The sequence below is a fragment of the Pungitius pungitius genome, chromosome 3, assembly GCF_949316345.1.
Source record: "Pungitius pungitius chromosome 3, fPunPun2.1, whole genome shotgun sequence".
Taxonomy (NCBI): Eukaryota; Metazoa; Chordata; class Actinopteri; order Perciformes; family Gasterosteidae; genus Pungitius; species Pungitius pungitius.
In genome coordinates, this window is record NC_084902.1 from 25,418,244 (window position 1) to 25,437,391 (window position 19,148).

At 47.4% G+C, this 19,148-nt stretch overlaps 1 protein-coding gene across 3 annotated transcripts in view; it reads left to right on the top strand.

Moving 5' to 3' along the window:
* Window positions 1-19,148, top strand: part of LOC119215704 (E3 ubiquitin-protein ligase Midline-1-like) — a 37,309-nt gene that overhangs the window by 10,260 nt on the left and 7,901 nt on the right. Inside the window, exons 1-3 of one of the 3 annotated variants that reach the window (XM_037468090.2) lie at window positions 695-922; window positions 9,169-9,956; window positions 16,546-16,641. In XM_037468090.2, coding sequence (XP_037323987.1) covers window positions 9,237-9,956; window positions 16,546-16,641 — 816 coding nt within the window. In that variant the 5' untranslated portion in view covers window positions 695-922; window positions 9,169-9,236. Of the gene's footprint in view, window positions 1-694; window positions 923-1,122; window positions 1,200-9,168; window positions 9,957-16,545; window positions 16,642-19,148 lie in introns of those variants that run through there. The other 2 variants (XM_037468107.2, XM_037468099.2) reach the window with 2 other exon arrangements.

The window sequence follows — 19,148 nt, forward strand, 5'->3', positions numbered from 1 at the left end:
TTTATTTTAAATTAACCACGTAAGCCAATTTTCCTGAAGGCAAAAACCCGTCGCGGTCTCTGAAGATGCCGACCCGAAAAGCACTAGCAGTCCACGTAACTGAAAACAGCCTGGCAGTGCGATGCTATGCGACAGCAGGGCAAAGTTCAACCAAAGGAGATTGCACCAAAAGCGGAAACAGGACACGCTTGAATGCGTCGGTCGGAGCGGTCTTCGTCTGAAGTGAATGGCAGACGCAGCAGATGCAGGGCGTAAAGCGTAATGCGGTGCGTCTGCACTTTAGACGGTCGTCATGTGTTCAAACAAACAGCTCATCAAACATGGGGTAAAAAAATTGTTTTAAAAGTGTGGAAGATCACAGTAACTTCCTGCGTAAGTACACGCCGGCGCACGTCCACATCGGTTGGCGTGCCAGCGAGATTAGAAGCGTGGACGGAGCGGCGCGTGGAAACAGACGGAATGTCTGCATGACGCATCCGACATGCACACGGACGGCCCAGGCTCCACCCCCACTGCTGCAGTGATTGGCCTACTTAGAAGCTGGGCAGCCCACTGGCAGATTTGAATACAGGGGGAAACAGAGAGGGAGGAATGGGGGGGGGGGGCGGAGCATTAGTTTCTCTCTGCTCTCTCTCTCTCTGTCTGCCGGGTCAGGATGGAAAGGCTTACACAGGCACAAGGGGGGGGGCGGGGGGTGGGAAACATGTCATGAGAGGTGATGACACAGCCACGGAGACATATCCACATCCTCACTGACTCCCAAGTTCACTGCCCGCCGCCGCTGCCTCTGCTGCTGCCGCTGCGTCCCAGAGAGGAGAGACAGCGAGAGCAAGAGACAGCCTCCATTCCCTGGCTGCCTCCATCTCTTCCTTTCTTTTTTTCCACTTTATGTGCGGATGATGGGATTTTAATCATGTGGAAGGTAAGAGAGAAGGTGAAAGAGGAGGAGTGAGGGGGCTTGTTTTGTTATGCCCACTGTATAATAAAATGGGGGGGGGGGGCTTGTAGGAGTTTGTGTTCCTCTTAGTTGACTTAAGTGTGCGAGGCCCTGGGGGATTCCAGCATGCTTCCCCCCTCCCCCCTCCCCACCAGCCCGGCTCTGATTGTGTTTTTCCGGGGGAAATGAGGAGTGGAGTGAAGTGTCGAGTGGCAGCATTGCTGGAATGGTAATGACAGAGCAGCGGCTTTCGGGACAGCCGGTGAGTTCTGTGGAGCCGTCTGCCTCGCGGCCCGGAGAGAAGCTGGAGTAGAAGCACTTGCTGAAATCGCCCTTTTGTGCCGCAGGAGTTTGTTCGTACCACGTGGTGAAATATGATTCGTGCCGTAAGTCTCGGTGTTCTGAGCAAAGTTTTACAAAAACTTAAAATGTTGTCTTTTTGCTGTGCCGACGTCAACCTTTGCTGGACAAAGTATTGACAGACACTTTTGAATACTGACCCAAATAACACATTCAATTCTGTGTGTGTGTGTGTGTGTGTGTGTGTGCAGTTAAGCTGCGAGTGAGGGTCTGTTTTCTTGTGACCCAAATTCAAAGAGCCACTGTGTTGTGGTGGTGGCTTGAAGCACCAGATATGTAAGGACAGGGGACGGCGCCTTGAGGGATGCTTAAAATATGGGTTTACTAGAGTGGTGAGTGGGTGTGTAAATAGGAAGTCTGAACAAATACATTTAACAGCCAACGTATTCATCCGTGTGGCGCCTGCTTCGTATGTATCACATCTTTACAATAATTACTGACCTCGCAGCATCCCCTGTGTGTGCTGAGGCGTGTTCAGTACGGTGCATACAGTATCTCTACATGCGTGTGCACGTCCCGTGGGCTCTGAAGCGTGTGAGCGACAGCTGGCCGCCACGGGCTCAGTGCTGCAACTGATCCGTCTCACCTGCTGCTAGGGTCACAGGGACCAAGGGAGACCCGGGTTCAGGGTTCAGAGTTTACGATGCGAGTTAAAGCAACGCCAAGGCGTGCAACTTTGACCCGAAGCAAAACAGAAGCATTGAATAGAAGCTTCCCTGGATGTTAGTCTGGGTAACGGAACAAGTGTGAGTTTAAAATGATCTTATTTGATCCACAGTGACTGAGTATTATGCTTTGTTTAAGAGTTTCACGTTTTCCCTGACAAAGAGTAGAAAAGACAAAAATGCCTTCGCCTCATGTTTGGTTTGTAGTTGTCGGGAGGAAGAGCCATTTAGCATTGTCGCTTTTCCTGTTTCCCCCGGCACCTTTCAGTGGCATTGTCAGCCAGGAAAGCATCTCAGCTATCAGGTGTGGTTTTTTTTTCTTTTCTCCCAGACCCGAAGAGTAACTGTGGGAACCGTGTAGACAAACATAGCAGAGGATGTATTGTCATCTCTCTTCCGGAATGGGGCACTTGGGGCAGCTGCTTTGTTTGGACCTGACGAGAGGGAAAGGTGCGCTCATGTTGTTGCTTTACGACACAAGGAGAGGACATAATTGCATCGGTCATCTAAAGGTCGCCACCCCCCCCCCCCTCCCTAAACATCCTGCTACTTCGCCTGTGAGTAGCTTGCATGATGCAAGGTGGAGGTATAACTCATGACTCTTATCTCTCCCTAAGTGGTTCATTTAGTCTTCAAAGCATCAGCAGCCTCCCAGATGACTGAGGGGCGGAACTCTAGTTGCGGAAATCTATTTGCTATCTAAACATGCAAAAAAATAAAGACTGGAATTATTTTATTTTTTTTATCTTTCACTCGTCCTCCCCCTATTTCCACTCCAGGCTGTTTTATTCACCCCAGTGCATTCTTTAATCACCAACCCGAATGAGAGGAGTGGCAGCAAAGTAGGATCAAATAATGATTTCTGGTTTCATGTGGGTTTGTGTATCTGGTTTGAGTGCTAAGTCAACGCATTATACAACCGGGTAAGCCTCCATTCCCGGAACTTTCTTGCACTTGATGTTCTGCAAAACCAAAGCTCACCTACTCTAGAAGGAAAAAAAAAAACACAATCATTGCCAGTTGAATCCTTCGGGAGCGAAATAATCAGATTCTTTGAGAGCGCCGCCCCGATAAACAACCTTTTTCCCCAGGTGTCAGATGCGCCTTGATTTTGATTATTTTCCTTTCAGGGGGTCGTGTGTTTGAAGATGTGCCGCGGGCCACTTGTTATGCGTGGATGGTTTTGGTCAACGTGCTGCATGCCGAAAGATCGCATCCTTTTTTGGAATATCTGCCACTCCAAGGACCTCTCACTTTTTTATTTCCCCTTCTTTTTGACATTCCTTCCCTTCGGAGTAGATGTAAACACAGATTGTGTCATCGCTCTGAAAATTCATCCTTCAGCTCAAAGAAATGCCCGGCCTCTGTAATTGTAAGCATATTCCACAGCTGTCCACATGTTGGGAGGTGTGAAGCAGGGTCATTGTAGGCATGCAGAAGTTAAATCAAAGTCACATGTGTAAAGAAACTTTTTTTTTTTCTTTTTGGGAGGGCGCGGGGGGGTGAACTCTAATCTAATTTCTTGATTACAATACAAACCAAATCATTTCCTCTCAAGTAATTGAGACTTAAAAGACTCTTTTGCTTCAAACACGTTACAACATCTGCCAATATTGCCTACTAATATTTGAAATATTATAGCTGCCCTGGGATATTTGATTTATTTAAATAACATTAATTTAATGATTAGGGCTATTTTTGCAGGGTACATTCCAAATTAGAAAATATGCCTTTCTTACACGACTCCCATTGCATTCTTGCTTTCCATTTCTCCCCCTAGCGATTGGTTTTATACATCAGTTTACATCATCTGCTAGCTCTCTGGGGCCCGCTTTAATGCTGAAAACATTTCAAATTGCCATGATAATTTAGCACTTTGGGGAACATGCACTCTTTAATCACTTTTATCTGCGCCGGGGGGGATCCTAAGCACATCTTTTACAGGCAAAATGAATGCGTTGTAGAATAATTGTGATCATGGAGGGAGGCATTAACTATATTTGTAGCGTCTTAAAAGAAAATAGAAGCTTATTAGTTAATACTCCATCATCCTATGCAGCACCCTATTCATAACGTAACTTCAAAACAAGACTTACACTAGAGGGGCATCTTGCTCTAAAGAAGTAACCTTAAGTGTGTCATGTTAAGTTCTTGACATCTGTCACTGTTTACTGTTGCAGTGCAGAGAATCCCACCACCACGCTAATTTAACCAAGCAAACACTGTGTGTCTGGGTTTCTGTGTGTGTGTGTTGTGGGTGCAGAGGTCATTCGCCCTGATCAAATGCGTCCTTGACAGCATTACCGGGCCGCTTTCCATCCTCTGCAATCTGTGGCCCCCAAACATCGCATCTCATTTCACTTGTGGCGCTGCACCCAATCTGGGTCACACAAGCACAAATACAGATGGACCCCGCCACACACACACACACACACACCATCACAAATGTCACCCTTAATCATAATCACTAATAGCCCCGGCATCCGGGACAATGCCACCGGCCAATCCGGTTAAGTGTGACTGACCGCTTCGAAACATGAAATACCAGGATTGGTCACAGCCAGTGTGGTAGGAAGGGGATTAGGGATCAACATGGCAGGGTGTCGGGAAGCAGACAAAGACAAAGTACGTGAGTGTGTGTGTGTGTGTGTGTAGGGGGGGGCAACAGTTAGCATTGTTGACATGCTAACAATTCAGACAATGTGCTGTATAGGGAGGAGGAGGAGGGATGCGAAGAGGAGAGAGATTCTAAAATCTAATGGTCCTTTTGAGTTTGACATCTGAAAAATCTGTTTTTCATCCACTGGTGGACATTGGATGTCTTTCGGGCGTTGTCACGTGACTAAAAGCATACTGTATCTTCCTCTGCACCGTCACCAGCGGGCCCAACATCACACGTGCATATACATACATATTTCTTTTCATATGTAAAGATTTGTAGAGGAAGTTTTCTCCGACCTCGGACAACAATGACGACTCCTCAAGGTCGGGTGTTATCCCGTCGCTGCTGTTACAAAAACAGATTACTTTTTGTTTTTCCGCCCCCCTTAATCTCAAATCTCATAAGCGGTTGAGCGAGGGGAAGGGGAACATGGACGGGGGGGCAAGGGGGTTAAATTCTTCGACAGTTTGAAGGTAAAAAAGGTGTTTAATTGTTTGAGGGATGGAGGCTTTTCTTTAAAAGGAAGAAATTAAACAAGCCAGAGGTTGTGTTGTATAATTCACAAAATAGGTCAATAATTCATGCAGTTTTTCCACAAAAATGTCAATAATTGAGCTGCTTCACTCCGCATCAGTAAGTGATGTTGGTGGAAAGTTACTCAGGCCGACAAAATACCTGCACACAGCCGTAGTGGTTGACTTTTTGCAGAAACATATTTCAGACCCGAGTTCTGGTCCGACAATGTGGCATCACGCTTACACTTCACATGGTTTTGCCCTCTTCTGTTTGGTTCCAGCATTTGTCTGCCCATGTGTGTGTGTGTGTGTGTGTGGGTTGTCCATTTTCTGCCGCCCGCGAGTTAAAAGAAAATTGGAACAGTCACACAGTGACACACACACACACACACACACAGTGTACGATGACTGTGTGAGGCAGGTCAATGGCGATGACCTACTCCTCGGGTTGTGCGCCGCGGACTGCCACAGCCGCTCACGTCAACGCGCCAAACGTACCTCCTCCACCCGACCAAATGTTTCCTGTGGAGTCGGGGAACGTCGGACGGGTTTTCAGCTGCTTGCGATAATTCTGTACATTTTCGATGTTGTTCACTGCGAGCGATCTGGCAAAGGAATCACTCACCGCTGTCACGGATGAGTCCAACTTCTTCTGCTCAATTTTGAGGCAACGGTTGTGTGTGGGGGGGGTTTTGTTCGCTGAAATGAGCTGCTTCGAGGAAGGGTCTGAATACATAGTATGAAAAAGAGGCTCTCTCTGTTAAATCACTGGAAAAAGAAATGACGTACGATTATTAGCTGTTATTAGCGGGACATCGTGGGCGAGCTGCAGGAAACGCTTGCATTCCTTCCCCGTTCCAAACACAGAACGTCTGCATCGTGTTCTTGTCCAATCGGTTCTTTTAAAACAAATAAAAAATGAAGAAAAAAAATGGATGGAGGAGCTCCTATGAAATTTTTAACAGCTTTAACTGAGTGGAAAGGGAACGCCGGGGCCTCCTCCGACCCACGCGACAAATGAAAGATTTAAATGGGGAGGTGGTGGGGGCGAGAGGAGTCTGCTCAAATATAATCAGCAACAGAGATGAAAAGCTGCTTTCTCAGGCGATTCATTAGTTGTTCTGGCGCTTGTTTGCTTTCCCGAGGAGCCAGCGGACATCCGGCGAAATATCAAAAGTGGGAGGAAAAAAAATGAATACAGAAAGTTGTGTTGCAAAAGGTCATTCGCTGACATTTATGGTCTAGAGAAGAGGTTTGTGTTTCAAAACAAATGAATAAAAAACACCATGCATCGAAGAGTAGCATCAGGGCACTGACATTCTCTCCCCCCCGCCCCCCCCCCTTAAATAAAGATGTGGGGAATTTCGGACTTCGAGGTTACGTGGCCCCGTAACGGGAGAGAGGCGCCAGGAATAGAAGACGGCGGTACAGGACTGTGATTCTTTTTGAGGAGGAGAATATACATATCTCCACAGACCCCTATAACGCCACAGACCCCCATAACGCACACCTGCACCAAGCATCTGGTGGTGTTATCTGTGGAGGGGGGGGGGGGTGGGGGGGGCGGAGCGGGAGGGAAGGAAACAGCTGTCTCATATGTACTTATTTGCCACATCCATGATGTTGATGATCTCTTTTCCGGTTGAGTAGGACACATGTGGGAATCGGACCGGGGAAGATTCGCCCCCCAGCTCACTGTGCTGTGTGTCCTCCCCCCCCCCCCCATTGAAGAGCGTCGGCGCTGACGTTTCAGTCATCAGGAAGAGGAAGGGATGGTTGGGGATGGATTTTCCTCCTGCCGTCTCGGTTCTCCACGCTCCTCTTTCCTCCTGGTCCCTCCGTCCCCCCCCCCCCCTGCATCCTCCGCTGTGTGCCGTCACCTCAACGCACGGTTCAACAGTGTCACCTATTGTGTGCTGAGGGGCATTTCACCCAGTCTCATCCTGCAGTTGGGATGTGGGTACCCTTGTGTGGCGGAATGAGGTTGATTTAATCTCTCTACCCTTTAGTGCCCCCAGGTTTCCCCACTGCTGTCGACAGTATCCATCAATGTCTAACTTTGCGCGGATTTGTCCGGAACATTTTATTTTGGGGTTGTTTTCTGCATTCGCTGTGCTTATGTGAAATGCTGTGTGCACACTGAAGGCCTGCAGGCATCTCAAATCTGCATTATTAATACGTCAGTGATCACGGTTTACAATGCTCAATGCACACACCCGAGGTATTACTGCATCCGACTTATCCACAGAGAATATAGAGAAATACAATATGTATGTCTCACAGGGTTGTTTATGGAGGATTATTTCCGCATTGAAACAGTTTCAATTTGATTCAGTTGTTGACTCAGTTTCAACAGTCCTCCGACTAACTTACCAAACCAGTGCTTGTGCCTTTTCTTTATTTTTATTATGAGTAAGCCTTCAACATGTCAACATTGACCCCTGTGGTACACAACTTTAAGTCCCACACTGTCCTCCTGCCCACTGGGTGGCGTAGCATCACTTTCATCTCTCCCACTCAATTTCTATCCTCTTCTCCGTCTATATACCTCCATGTTAACTTGATTCCTTATTTGCAAATAACAGATCAAAGTTGTTTGGCTCGTGCCAATTTCTTCCTCAAATCGTCCATCCAAAATCCGCTTTTTCTCCTTCCATCCATTCCCGGCCGCGCTGCAAATTACTGGCTTAGATATCCGCAGCACAGAGGATGAAAGAAAACCACGCAGAAAGATGATGAGGCAGCGAGTAGGAGGGATATTCAGAGGATGGTCGTCCTCCAGCTCGGTAAACAGTGACATCTGCTGAAAGTACCTTGTCTGGTACGAAAACACATGCAATTCATTCAGATCTCATCGCCCCTTGTGGAATGCCGTTCATGGCAGCATGATCCGTGCATGTCCACTTGATCATCTCCATTGGGTTTCTGCCAATGCATTCCTGGGAGAAAAACCTCAACAGCATCTTCATATACTCTCATTTCTGATCGTATATACGTGGCACGGATCTATTTGGTTCCCTGAAGGGCTTGAATAGGTTCCATCTAATCTTGAAACGTCTGTGCTGAATGTTTTTCAGCAGTGGTAGAAACCTCCTTTGGGTGCCACAAACTAACTGCAGTTATTACTGAGCCTCTGGCGGAGTTCACCAGAGAGGAGGCGACGGAAGAGAACAGAACTTGCAAAGCAGAGAGGAACTTTCAACTGCGAGACGGAGCCTCAAAGGGAACATTTGGACCGGAGGGATAAGAAATGATTGGTAGTGACGTTATCAAGATCCCCGCCACGCTCATTTATCGATTTCCTGCGCCGCTTATCATGAGCAAGGGAATTTCAGTTTTTTAATTAAACACACATTTGACTCAACAGCAGACCGCTTTTCCTTCAACATCGCCACGACTTCACGAGACACTCGGCTACGGCGTGTTGATTTAAGTAGAACTAAGCGTGGTTTCTCTCAAACTTTCTAATTAAAAAGAAACTCTGCACACATAAACAGAACCCGCCGATTTCACAGCACGCGGGGGACTCTCAGCACGCGGTGGTGGGAGGGGGGAATCATAACTCGGCTCTTCTGCGGGGGGGAGGGGGGGAATAAATGGCCATGTGCACACATTAAGCTTAAGGAGCTGCCACCGATTCGTTCAAACTACCACACCACTGCCACACCAGGCGGATCATCTCCTTGCTGGTGTACATTTTAGTTGGATTCCATAGAAACGGGCTAAAGGCAAGCGACTCAATGGATTTGATACCATTGGCAATGGTTTCAGTGGAATATGGGATTCCAAGCTACTTTTAAACACAATTATATACATCACTTTTCAACGATGTGTTTGTCTATCCGTTGGAGACGTCAATTATTTGCCCCTCCAAGATGACTTCACACTGCCGTTCTTCAAGTCCACTCGGGTGGTCTGCTCCATTGAGACAAAAGTCCTCCCAAGAAAGCAGTGTGAGGTAAGCCATTTCACACCATTTAATCTCTAATCCCTGGGCTTTCTTTCTCCTTTCATCTTCCCCACCTGCAGACGGCTGAGCGGCTCTTCTGGAATTCGCTGACCCTGCGCCTGGTCCCGCGTGGCCTCCTCTGAGCAGGATGGACACTCTGGAGTCAGAGCTGACCTGTCCAATCTGCCTGGAGCTTTTTGAAGACCCGCTACTGCTCCCCTGCGCTCACAGCTTGTGCTTCGGCTGCGCCCATCGCATCCTCATCTCCCACTGCGCCACCAACGAATCCGTCCAGAGCATCGGCGCCTTCCAGTGTCCCACCTGTAGATATGTCATTTCCCTGAGTCCGGAGCGCGGACTAGAAGGACTCAAGAGAAACGTGACCCTGCAGAACATTATCGATAGAGTTCAGCGGGCCTCATCTTCGGCCGGGGTGTCCCTGCCGCTGCCCGCGCCCCACAGCGGGCCCAACTCTCCCGGCGAGGAAGGGAGCGACCGGCTGGCGCTGGTCCCGTTCAGCGCCGCCATGTCCAGCCCGGTCATGCCTCCTGAGCCGGTCCAGTGCCAGTTCTGTGAGCAGGACCCGCCGCAGGACGCCGTCAAAACGTGCGTGACGTGCGAGGTGTCGTACTGCGAGGAGTGCCTCAGGGCCACGCACCCCAACAAGAAGCCGTTCACCGGCCACCGGCTCATCGAGCCCATGCCGGACTCCCACCTCAGGGGGCTTCAGTGCCTGGAGCACGACGAGGAGAAGGTCAACATGTACTGTGTCACGGACGATCAGCTCATCTGCTCGCTGTGCAAGCTGGTGGGGAGGCACAGGGACCACCAGGTGGCGGCCCTGAGCGACCGCTACGAGAAACTCAAGGTGAGATCGCGAGATGTTCGTTAAATTGCTTCGTATTACAATACCTCCATGGTGTGATGTAGCCTTCTTTTTTCTAAATGGGGTGCTCCAAGTACGGGAATGTTAGGGTCATAGATTCCCTTCATTCCATTTACCGTTAATGAATTTTAAGCTGTATTTTTATGCCGCTCGGCAGAAATCTCCAATTATCCTTACCCAGGTATCTAACTTGATTATCAAGTGAGATTTTCATCATCTCATGCTGAATTATTATCTCCGCCGAATAATTAAGCAATTAGCATAATCACTGCTCCATGCCAGCGTGCCGGGAGGGTATTCAGAGGCGTGCACAGACGGGGAGTATGGGAATGTGTCATTAGCGGCGAGGCATGGTGTCTCCAATAAGGTTGCAGGTTAACAAGTGCCAATTGCACGCCGGGTGTGGGTGTGCTTAATTGGGCATGGCTATCAGTGTGCTGCTAATGGCCAAGGAAGGCAGTAGTACTGTGTGCGCGCAGATCTTTGTGTTTGATATATCAGACTGAATTGTAGACCATTCAAATATAAGCACTATATTTCTACCACAGATCCATTTGTACCACTTTTCTCTTAGGCAACCCATATATTACAAGAGATGCAATTTATGGTGTCAAACATGACCATTTGGGGGAAGAGTCTAAACTTTATTAGTTCGTTCCAGCATTTAAAACCATTCTCGTTAATCCACCCAAGAACAAGTAACAGGATATAAATCTAACTTTTCCAAAGCGTCATTTACCCAGGGAAACATTTCCAGCAATTCCCTGCATGCATTCTCAGAAAGTGCTTCTTCAGCATATTTCCTTTTACTACACATGGTTTCACCAGAAGTTTGAAACACATGTTCAAGTGGGAAGTAGTTTGAATCATTACAGCTGATTTCAAGTTGTGGTATACACCATCGGAAAAGGTAGTGATTACTGAGACATCGCTGAGCACCATAGAGCGGTGGCTTTGTAATAACACTTTCACTTTGAAACATGGTGTTTCTTGAAAATGCCTTTATTGCTCAGAAAAGCAACAAAGAAGAACATAAATTCCAATTAAACTGTTATTTTGGGCCCTCTGGTTGGCAGCCTCTTTTTCTATTATTTATATTTCCATTCAGCATCCATGAAAGGGCTTCAGGTGCAGTCATCAAAGAGGGACAAACATGTAGCCGTACCTCCTCGTTTCCTCTGGGGTTTCAGCAAATTCAATCAGAGAGGAACAATTAGCAGGTGAGCCACGGGTCAGCGCGTCATCCAATGGCTCGGCTCCCTTCGTTCCTCCGCAGAGGAAACCTAGCAGAGCGACCCAGCAGTTATCATGCGGGATAATTATGCTGCTGTAACACACACACACACACACTCACATGTATGCGAAGGACACATACAACGACGAGGCCTCTAAGATGCCTTTGACACGCGTCACGGCCTTCTGGGACTCCCAGCTGGGTCGTTGTGATTCATCGTCATCACTCTGAGCCGTGTTTGATTCACTATATTTTTTACATTTAAATACATCGCAGACTAAGCCGCTGAAAATAGATATAATAAGTTGATCATTAAATAAAGCAAAACACCCACACACACAAACCCTGGAGACCGTCAATCAGCCTTCTACCCTCACAGCATGTGCTGCAGCTACTCTCCCACAGGAAACAAATGTTGGAAGTTAGAGGGCATCTGACCACCTGTTGGCCCCCAAAGGGCCTCAAGCTGGGTAAAGCCAGCTGGCCCTTGACTTGGGTTGAGCCCTCTCTGCCCGGAGCGGAAGGATCAAGGCCTCTTTCTTCAAATAACTCACTTGTTTGTCGCTGCATCTTCAATGAAACAGCGAGGCTTAAAATATACATCCGAGCCTCAGGCCAAATAGTCTTTCAGAGTGGAAGGTTCTGTTCATGTACGTTAGCTTAACCTCGACTCACAAGCAAACAACGCTCGACACACACGGTAATCTCATCTGCAATTATGAGACAAGTAATGTCTCATAAATGTTTTCAGACCTGCAGACAGAGAAAAATGTGGCAATTGAATTGTTACTTTTTTGTTATTTGTTTACCAGCTTCCGCTTGATCGAGGCTTCCAAGACACAAATGCTGAAGGTTCTGGAGACGCGACCGACTGCGGAATAAATTGAGGCTTCGGCCTGAGCTAATTAGCACGGGCAAAAAAAAAAAACAACCCGCCATGTAATATTCATGCCAAACAACGCGTTTGATTTTTAATTCATAGGGACAGGGAACTTTGGGGGAACTTCTGTAAAGAGGAGGAACAGAACAGGCACAAAAACCGCTGTCAGGCAACATAAACGATTGAAAGATGTAAAGCCCTCCCTCCCTCACACACAGATCTGGTGCCATTCTCTTTTATTTTGCAGTCTGACAAGTCAAAGCCATTTAGGTCGTTTTCCGGACCATTTCGTGCATATCCCTTTTTTCGAACTGATCCGCTGAAATTTGAGCGATCCAGCACTCTGCACCGGGGAAAAAAATGAACAACTGCAGACGATTGGAATGGTTTCCTTTTTTTCTAGCGGCAGTGGTGTGGTGCCTGATAAGAGCCGAGGGGGTTATTGAGGGAACACCCATCCATTTTGGGGAGATAAAATCCCCCCGTCGCAGGAAATTGACGAGAAGATGACAAGAAATAGCGTTCAAAGTCCTTGGCTGTGGGGGGGGGGGGGAGAAAAGTACCTTGAGGATAAAAGATGGGCCCTTCTGTGTGTTTCCCGGCTTTGGTTTCAAATGCTACATTTGTTGCGTTTTTATTTGGTAATCCATTCGGCTTAATCAGCAGCCCTTCAGTGTTCACCTTATTTTACAACCATGAAAAACCTTCCTCAAACACATTAGAGTGCAGCTAGAAGATCTTCCCCAGTGATGTGACTCCTCCCTCTGCCTTTGATCCCCGCCTCGCTCTGTAACCGTGCACCTCTGTTCCTTCTGTCTCCGTCTTCACTGGTGTGAGCGAGGTGTTTCTGATCCGCCCCTCTCGCTCTCTGACACATATGAAAACGAATGCCTGGTGGTTTGGGCTCCTGGAAACACACCCTTGTTCAGTGTCACGGCGAACCTTGAACAGGTGGAGCTCCCCTGGAGTTTTCATCTCACTTGTCTACCTGTCTCCATCACCTGTTGAGTGTGTGAGTGTGCGTCATCCCCTCGCTTACCACACTGCTGCACAGCTCACTCACAGCATGCCCCGCTTTTTGCTCACATGAACATTAACGACAACACCAAGAATCACACAGCTTTTCCCCGGTGACGGTGATGAAGAAATATGCAAAAGTTTTGCCTCCGCTTTCAAAAGAGCGGATCCTTGTCAAAGAGGCTGATCTGAGAGTGCTGCAGCAGAGAAGCTTGCCTGTGATCAGAAGCAGATGCTGTGGAAGGAAAACCAGCACTTCCTCTGAAGAACACAGCACTGGCTGAGTCTCTTGTCAGCTGACCAAACTTCAATAAACAAAATCATACGTTTAAACGTATCCTTCTGAATGCAATTTGCAATTTCCCCGCACGCCTCGTCTCCAACTGTTTAATCACAAGAGTTTTGACAGCTGCCAAGTGACCATGAGCACCACTGTGTGGAGTGGACCACTTTAAAAAGACACTGCAGGCTATGTTTCCATGTCCATATGTATTTAAAGTCAAAGTTAAACCAATTTAAACCACAAGCAGGGTTGGTGTCACAGGAGTACTGAGGTGTTCTGTAGTTCATGCATACATCACTGCAGCTAAGTGAGAGGACCACTGGAGGTCACTACACCCTTCCAGCATGGTGGTCATTTTTCCATTGAAGGGTCCGATCCTTTGCAAAATATCATATGAAACATTGATAAATAAAATGTATTTCTCATAAGTGGAGTACTGCCACAACTTGCCTTTAATTAGGGTTGCAAAATTTTGGGAATATTCAAAGTTGGAAACTTTCCACGGGAATTAACGGGTATATATGGGAAAAAACTGGAATAAAAATTACATTATTCACTTTGATATTTTGTGAGTAGAACTTTATTCTTCGAACAACAAAAACATTTTTTTGTATCATTTCATTTCTCTAAATGTTTTCTTCCTGGACCTCATCAACGTCCTCCTCACTGTCCACATCCTCAACATCTGACTCCCAAACAGTGTGTATTGCGTATTCGCGCCCGACGCCATTGTTTTTTCCTCGCCTCATACGTGACTCTGTACTTGTCATAGCAACTCTGTACGTGTTGTGGAAGTTCTACTCAGGTCGGATCAAACAGTGTTTTTGTACCAACTAGCATCCGTAGGCCCAGACAGCTCGGTGAATTTCACAGACTTGTACAACAACTGCGTCTGGATGACTGCCGCTTCCAGCGGTACATGGTGCTGGCCGTTTGATAGCTCGTTGGGTCAGACCTGGCACCGGACTTCACATCATAGTTCCATGGCGAGGGAACTGTCCGGTGGAGGGACACCGTATGCTCAAGAACAACCAAACGCCTCTTTTAAGAGCAGCACACTTTCTCATTGTGCAAACGTCCTTTATATTACTTAATATTTAGTATAGCAGTGTGTCGTTGAACAAAACGTCATCGGGTCTGTGCATGGACTTTGTATGTAATCCTGTGGCGCAAAACGCTGGCGACGCGTTCGGCGTGAGCACGCCATTACGCAAAAAAAAAGAATCCGAGCCGTGTTGGTTACTCCCCCATCGGCCATATTGTCCGAGCAACCCCCCCAGCCCTGCTGAAGTGTGGTCTCAATAGCCCTGCTGAAGTGTGATAAATTTCCCTACTCTCGCTTTTTGATGCACCCCGAAAACCGCAAAAGGCACTTTTAATTTTTTTCTTCAAAATTCGCCAAAATTCCCATTTCCGCCCCTTTGCAACCCTACCTTTAAAGGTCTCAAAAGTGCATTTTTGCTAATGGCCACCAGGGGGCAACTCCTCCAATTTCAAAAATGAGTCTCTAATGTATGAATGAGAAAATGACACGTTTTCGTTGGACTTGTTTACTCAGTAAACATTGCAAATACAAGTTGATGGGTCTTAATCACTACTTTCAAGTCTTGTCATGCATGCAAAGTCATTTAATTACTTTGCATCCGTACACACGCGCACACACAAAAGCATGAGGGCTGACAGCAGGATACTTTTTCTTTCAAACCCTTGTGGCCCTGTGTACACGTCACAAAGCATTTCTTGTCCTTTAGACTACGCGTGCTAACAATAGCTCGCGTGTAGACATCATTACATGTACGTTTTGCTCTTTGCACATACGCACGCATGAATTCTGCTGCACACAGCGACTCGCACATGACGCAGCTGCTGACAGATTGTTGTGGTCCCTGTCCTCATCATCATCATCATCATCATGGCCATGAAAGAGGTTTAGTTTATTTTTATCTCTGCGGATGATAATGGCGATAACGGTCTCTCTGAGGAGGCCTTTATGCCACTGTTGCTTTTGTGTGTCATCCGCGTATTAAGGCCACCCATTAAGCCCCCGTAGTGCCACTCCGGCTAACGCACACACACACAAACACACTTGCACATCCCAACGCCTTTGTTTTTACTGTTAGTTCAACATTCCCTGTGGGGGTTAATCATTTCAAATCAAATCATCCTTTTTAATCCTAGACTAAACATGGGAACCCGGCTTTGTTTACACAGTCTGCTTGGAAAAAGTTAAAGTGAATGAAGAATATCCAGCTAGTTCGTCCTTTTACAGTAAAGAAATTGCAGTTTTAACTGGAGCTAAGGATTTAACATTTAATTCAAGAATCCTTATAGAATATTTGGCCAAAAAAAACCACACCACTCCTCAAGTTAAAGCATAACTTCTTAAGGCCATTTTTTAAATGGGGCAGCGGAGACGTGGCATCCGAGCGGCTTAAGCGCGCTCCATTTGGCAATAACATGACGGCCCTGAAGTGAAGAAGACAGCTTGCGCCCGGGCGAATGAAAACTCAGCAAAAGAGGAAAAAGAAAAAGGGGGCGGCAAGAGAAAAGCGGGGGAGGAGCGTTCGGGGACGATGCTGACGGGCTGTCACCTGTTTACCGGTTTGCTAGCCGAGAGCGCCGTGGCGTGCTCTCACTGGGTAAAGGCTTTTGACGCCCAATTTGCCGCTCGGCCGGGTTGGCGCTCGGCTCGCTGCTCAGCGGAGCGGCTGTCCCAGTCGCGTCCTCTCCTGCAGCACAGCTCCCCGTTAGTTGGCGGCGCCGACAGGCGGGGCAGGATGAGGAGGCAGTACGGGGACGAGGGGTATCACCCGCACTCAGAGGTACGTCGGACGCTGAACTCTTCGATTGTGTGTGGGGGGGGGGTTTACCGGGCGACCTCTCGGGGTGCCCGGGAGGAAGAGGAGATGATGGGGAAACATTGCTTCTAGATCTGATGCTCCGAATACATGTACTTTAAAACATTTAGTCCTTTGGTCCTGTTATAACTATTTTTTGTTTTTTTGCAAGTCTAAGCAGATAATCCTGAGGAGGAAAAAGCTGTGGCATTTTTTTCCCCCTCCAACTTCCTCGGCTTCGTTGCGTTGGTGTCCCGTCCAGTTATTTTACTTGGTGACTCACTCTGTGTTTATTTTTTTTTTTTATTTGTTTGCTACAGCAAGCCCTGGACTCCAACCTCACCAACTTGATCAAGAGGAACAACGAGCTGGAGTCTCTTATGGGGAAAATGATCCAGACTTGTCAACATGTAGAGGTGAGTCCCAGTGGTCACAGCTTACTTATATAAATGTCTCGTCAATATAACATTTATGTAACTTGACTTATGAGATCAGTATCCCTTAGCTTGGCATGTAGCTAAGGTTAGCTGCTAAACCCCATAGTGGCAGTTTGATCTAATTATAAAACGTTGTTTTAGCGCTGAAGAGATTTGTGAATTAGACAATAAGACGTTTCTGACATAGTCGTTTTAGTGAATCAAATGTAAAATGATCTGGTTCAAATATGAACTATTCCTATTTTCCATTAGTTGTCAAATGGAAATGGCATATCTGTGGGTGTGGGAGTCATGATTGAAAGAACATAATCACCAATCACTCTTATGCTTTTTGTAATTTAGAAAGGAAATTGCTAGTTGCAGCCGTGCTGTATTATTTTAATGTCCCACTTTGCGGTGCTCCGTGCTTTCCCTTTCACTTCCTTTCCGTTTATTTGGGTCAAACATCTGGTTTTGTGCAATAAAGTGCCGGCATGATTGTGTGTTTACGGAGTGCAGTGCTGTGCTGAGCTCGTTCATGTCACACTGGCCCACTAAGGAGCTTTGAATAACACAACGCCACAGGGCTAAAAATCAGCGACATCTTGGCTTGTAAAGAATGGCGGAGCGCCTCCTCCCCCTGGAACTGCATGGACAGGGGATTGTTTTTGACTAAGTGCTGGGCTCATATGTTTTCAGTATGTTTTAGCGGGCCACAGTGTGAGTAAGCTTGAGGAATTTTACTCAAAGTGCAGGAAATAATGTCAACTAAATAAATGAAGCAGCTGCCGTTTGAAACATACTTTTTAAAAAGGTGGGTCACACAGAAAAAGCGCTTTCTGAATATTTCACACCAGATGAATCTATTCAACAGCTTCTCGGGAAAAGGCCCTGAGAGCCTCATGAATCTCTTAAAGGAGATGATGACTTATTTGAGCCGTGGTTTAACCTCGCCCGCTATTCAAAGCTCCTTGCACTGCATTGCGTCAAATAGCACCATTCTTCTGCAGACAGCCACATGTCAACTAATGGAGTCAAGATGCTTGGGGTCAATAGTTGGAGTGTTATGTCGCGCTGTTCTCTTGCCCTTTTTGAATGTCCAAAAGGAGGGATCACATGAAGCAGATGGCTTGGTTTGAGGAATTTGATAAGGTAAAAACTAATCAAAGCGAGGAAAAATGAATGCGTAGCAAAAGGCGCAAAATAAAACAATTTAGGAACCTCCCCCCAATGACAGTTGCCTTTCGGAATGTTTAAATATCCTCCAGGTCCAAGTTGTCTTTTGGGTGTGTGTGTGTGTGCTTGGTTCTGTGGCTTATGATTCACTTAATGTCCCTCCCAGAATGCAATCTGTCATACCGCTCGTCTGCTCCGAAGGGCTAAGCCCACAGTCATTAGATGTTAGCCATCTTTACATGTTGTGTGATGTCCTGTGTGTGTGTGCCAACGTTTTCTTACTGCAATGCTTGTGTGACGACGCGTGCGCCTCCTGCAGGCATTGTGGGCTGTCGCTCCGCTCAGAAGAGCAATTTTGGAGGACTTGGAGGCTCGGCTTTACTGTTGTCGAGCAGATGAGTCGGAAACAACTCGCCATGCAACAAAGTTGAACTTTTTGGTCCAATTCGGTGAATATCCCACCACATTCAGAGTAGGACAAAGTGCACTAATTGGTGCACAAAGGGTGCGTGTATACGAGCGTTTCACAGGGAGAGCAGTTTCCACCTGGAGCCGTCACGGTGAGGTGGAATGGACCATTTAGGGGCGTTAGTAAAGGCACGGAAGGGGGGGGGGGGGGTGTCCAGAACAGCACATGACTGCCGCTCAGGAGGATGCTATTGAGAAGGAGATGCGCGTGTGTTTGCAATAACCGGTTGGCAACGCTTACGGCGGGACTTCCCTTTCAGAGGCCCCGGTGCTGTCGCTTTACAAGGTGCTGAAAGCAGCACGGGGTGGGGGGGGGGGTGTGTCGACCTTATTGAAAGAGCACGCGTTACATTGCGACACGCCCTCTCAGAGTGGAGTTGAACCCTTTTTATGGGCTCCAAAAGGGTTCCAGGTGAGTGAAACACGTCGGCTGGGAGCCGTTTGCCGAGTCAACCGCGCCTTCCCAAACACCTTCCAGCTAAATTCTATTATTTTCCCTCGGTTTATTTGCCATCCGTGTTTGGCTCTGAGCTCCGAGGCAGACGTCTGAACCCAATGTTGAGTTTCCTGAATTGAAAAAGGCCACCGTGGACAGAGGGTCACTCATTGGCTGCTTACAAGGCCATGCCCGTGTTCACTCATTTCTCCATTTGAAATCAACACACTGAATTCTACCGAGGTCCTGATGTAAGACGCAGAGCGGGTGCTCAGCGCGCCGCTGAGTGTCGGGTATGCTGCAGCCGCAGAGCCCGCCGTCTTTTACTATTCCGCTCGACACTCGGAGTTAGCAGGAGGCAATATGGTAGATAACAATAAGTGTTGTTCTTCAGCACGGAGGGCCGGCTGATGGATGGAAATGACAC